This window comes from Lipotes vexillifer, unplaced genomic scaffold (genome assembly GCF_000442215.2).
Source record: "Lipotes vexillifer unplaced genomic scaffold, Lipotes_vexillifer_v1.1 scaffold802, whole genome shotgun sequence".
Lineage (NCBI taxonomy): Eukaryota > Metazoa > Chordata > Mammalia > Artiodactyla > Lipotidae > Lipotes > Lipotes vexillifer.
Window position 1 is genome coordinate 2,420,193 of NW_006790237.1, and position 3,364 is coordinate 2,423,556.

The 3,364-nt window shown below is 53.2% G+C and overlaps 1 protein-coding gene across 1 annotated transcript in view; it reads right to left on the reverse strand.

Moving 5' to 3' along the window:
* Positions 1–1,038, reverse strand: part of SIGLEC5 (sialic acid binding Ig like lectin 5) — a 15,655-nt gene extending 14,617 nt beyond the window's left edge. Inside the window, exons 1-3 of the mRNA XM_007463399.1 lie at positions 1,002–1,038; positions 547–924; positions 46–324 (exon numbers count right to left, since the gene is read on the reverse strand). Of these exons, the coding sequence (XP_007463461.1) occupies positions 46–324; positions 547–924; positions 1,002–1,038 (694 nt within the window). The remainder of the gene's footprint in view (positions 1–45; positions 325–546; positions 925–1,001) is intronic.
* Positions 1,039–3,364: the final 2,326 nt, after the last annotated feature.

Below are 3,364 nucleotides of genomic sequence, written 5' to 3' on the forward strand. Positions count from 1 at the left end.
GACACAGCCGACTGCCCTCAGGGACCCAGCCCCCTCCAAACTCACATGACACATTGAGCCGGATGGTTCTCTCCATGGTCACTTGATCTCCTTGGAGTTCCACACGGCAGGTGAGGTTGGTGCCATGGTCCTGGGGCCTCGGGGTGAAGATGAGCACCCAGGAGTGGAGGGTCTCTGGGTCCATGGCATCAAGGGCATCCCCCGCCCAGGAGAATGAGAAAACTGTTCCCCAACCACAGACTACTGACGGGTGGCAGGTCAGTTTCGTGGGGCGGCCGGACTCCAGAGCCTCCAGAAAATGGATGTCAGGTTTCTCTGTTGGGGCTGACGAGAAGAGAGGGAGATGCCTGGGCCCCAGGGGGGTGGGGGCCCAGAGTGTGACCCTGAGAGGGACCAGTGCTTAGAGCCACAGCTCACCCCGGGTCCTGTGTCTCTTCTGAACCCCTAAACCCCAAGACCTGGAGCGGGGAGTGGTCCTGTGTCCTGCTCCTGTTCTAATACGGGAGTCTCCACACCCCAGGGTCCTCTCCTGGGCCCCCGCCATACCTGTCACCTGCAAATTCAGTTTCTTATCCCTGTAACTGTATTTCACATCATCCCCCTCCACTCGGAAGATGTAGACTCCTGTGTCGCTCATCCTGGCATCTCTGATGTTCAGGGAGCAGTTCTTTTTCCTGCGGTCCCGGACGAGGTGGAATCGGCCCTGGGTCTCTGGCTTCACTTGTCTACCTGGGTTGTCTGTGGCCACAGGATCACTGTGTATGTTGTCCCCTTCCCGGAACCAATAGATGAAGGGTTCTCCATAGGAGTACCACAAACTCCGAGGGTAGGAAAAAGAGCAGGGCACGTGGACACCCAGGCACGCCTGCACCGTCACTGATTCCTGCACTCGGAGCCAGTACCCCTGGTCCTCCTGCAGGGACCCTGAGGGACACAGAGGCTCCGCTGAAGCTCCAGCCCCTCCCCCACCCTTGCTGCCCCTCCTCCCTCGGCCCACTCACCCCCCCAAAGCAGGGACAGCAGCAGCAGTGGCACCATGTCCGCGTCCGCCAGCGCAGAGCCCGGGTCCAAGTGCCTCTGTCAGGGAAGGAAGCGCCGCGAATGTGGGGAGCGACCGAGGAAGCCCCAACAGGAAGCCAGTGGGTGACAAGAGACAGTCTTGGCCAAGCAGAAGGGGAACTTGGACGCCACAGGCCACAGGAGGGGGAAGGTCAGGCTGGGAAATCATCCTGTTTCCCTCGTCTCTCCCATTTGCAGCTGCAGACTGTGAGCTACTGAAATGTGGGGCTTGTCTAGGCTCCCAAGGCCCCACAGCTGTGGCCCTTCCCCGTGCACTGTTGTCTACACAGGGAAGAGAGCATCACCTGTCCAGCTCCCTGGGGATCAGAGCCTCTGGGAGGTCAAAGAGCAAATTCATTATCACATGTTGAAGGGAGCCCAGGCTGAGGGTCCAGGTGATGGAGGCCTGCCCCCAAGTCAGGAGAAAGGTAAGTTCTCAGCAACAAGCATGTCAGTTGGACATGACTCGGTCCACAGTGGTCACAGAGCTGTGGTCGCCACCTGAGACGCTGGAGCCTCCTGACCCCATGGAGTTAGGTCCCTGTTCCCATCACTGTCCTCGTCCCAGGCAGCCTCAGACTCTGGTCCTGGTGTTGATGCCCAAAGCAGACCGAGCTCAGGGCGTTTCGAATGCGGGAGTTGAAGGCAAGGAGTGCCCGGGTTGGAACCCAGACACCTGCCTACCTACCAACTCACCTGCCACCTGTTCAACTTTACCAAAGTTACTTAGCCTCTCTGTGCCTCAGTTTGCTCATCTGAAAAACAGAGACACTGGCAGAAATGCTGTGTGACGATTAAATGAGTTCATATGTGTCAAGTGCTTAGGACACAGCCTGGCACTGATACTCACTCATTCAACTAAGGCTTTGAGGACACCTGCTGTGTGCCATGCCCCCATGTAGGGGCTATGTAGGGGCTGGAGATACAACACAGGATAAGCTCCTAGGATGGAAAAGGTGAGTCAAAAATCTGAGTGGGTAGACTAACATTTAATAAGAAAATTAAGATACACAGTCTCAGGGCTTCCCTAGTGGCGCAGTGGTTGAGAGTCCATCTGCCAATGCAGGGGACGCGGGTTCGTGCCCCAGTCCGGGAGGATCCCACATGCCGCGGAGCGGCTGGGTCCGTGAGCCATGGCCGCTGGACCTGCACGTCCGGAGCCTGTGCTCCACAACGGGAGAGGCCACAACAGTGAGAGGCCCATGTACCGCAAAAAAATAAAAAATGATACACAGTCTCTTGGAGAATGATGTAGTCTAAGGAAACAATTAAAAACAGGAAAGCAGGAACTCCCCTGGTGGCGCAGTGGATAGGACTCCCTGCTCCCAATGCAGGGGGCCCAGGTTCAGTCCCACAGGGAACTAGATCCCACATGCATGCCACAACTAAGAGTTCGCATGCCACAACTAAGAGTTCACGTGCCACAACTAAGGAGCCTCCCTGCCACAACTAAGACCCCGTGCAACCAAATAAATAAATAAATAAATAAATATTGAGAAAAACAGGAAAGCAGAAGAGGAATTGTTGAGAACTGCTGAAAGTTTTTAAAACGTGGCTGGGGCAGGCCTCATGGAGAGGGTGACATCTGAGTAAACACAGGAAGAAAGTAAGAGAATGACTCCTATGGTTATCCAGGCAAAAGTGATCCACCCCGAAGGAAGAGCGCATTCAAAAGTCCCAAGGTGGGAGCATGTGTGGTGTGTTTAGCAGCAGCTGGATGACAGGGTAGCAGAGTGATTAACGGGATAAATAAGGAGAGTAGGTCTGAGAGGTATCATAGGTCAGATTATGAAGAAATTTTGAGACTATTGTAAGAATTTGGCTTTTACTCTGGGTGTATTAGGATTCTCTAGAAACAGAACCAACAGCATGTGTATACATATATAAAGAGATTCATTATAAGGAACTGGCTCGTGTAATTACAGAGGTTGACAAGTCCCAAGGTCTGTGGTCAGCAAACTGGAGACCCAGGAGTGCTGATGGTGTGGTTCTAGTTTGAAGGTATGCAGGCTTGAGACCTAAGAAAAGCTGTTGTTTCAAGTTCGAAGGGTGGAAAAAAACTGATATCCCAGCTGGAATGCATTCAGGCAGGAGGAGTTCCCTTACTCATGGGCGGGTCAGCCCTTTTCTTCTATTCGAGCCTTCAACTGATTGGATGAGGCCCACCCACATTCGGGAGAGCAATCTGCTTTACTCGGTCTACTGATTTAAATATCAATCTCATCCAGGGTGTGTGTGTGTGTATATATATATATATATATATACACAATGGAATACTACTCGGCCATAAAAAAGAACAAAATTT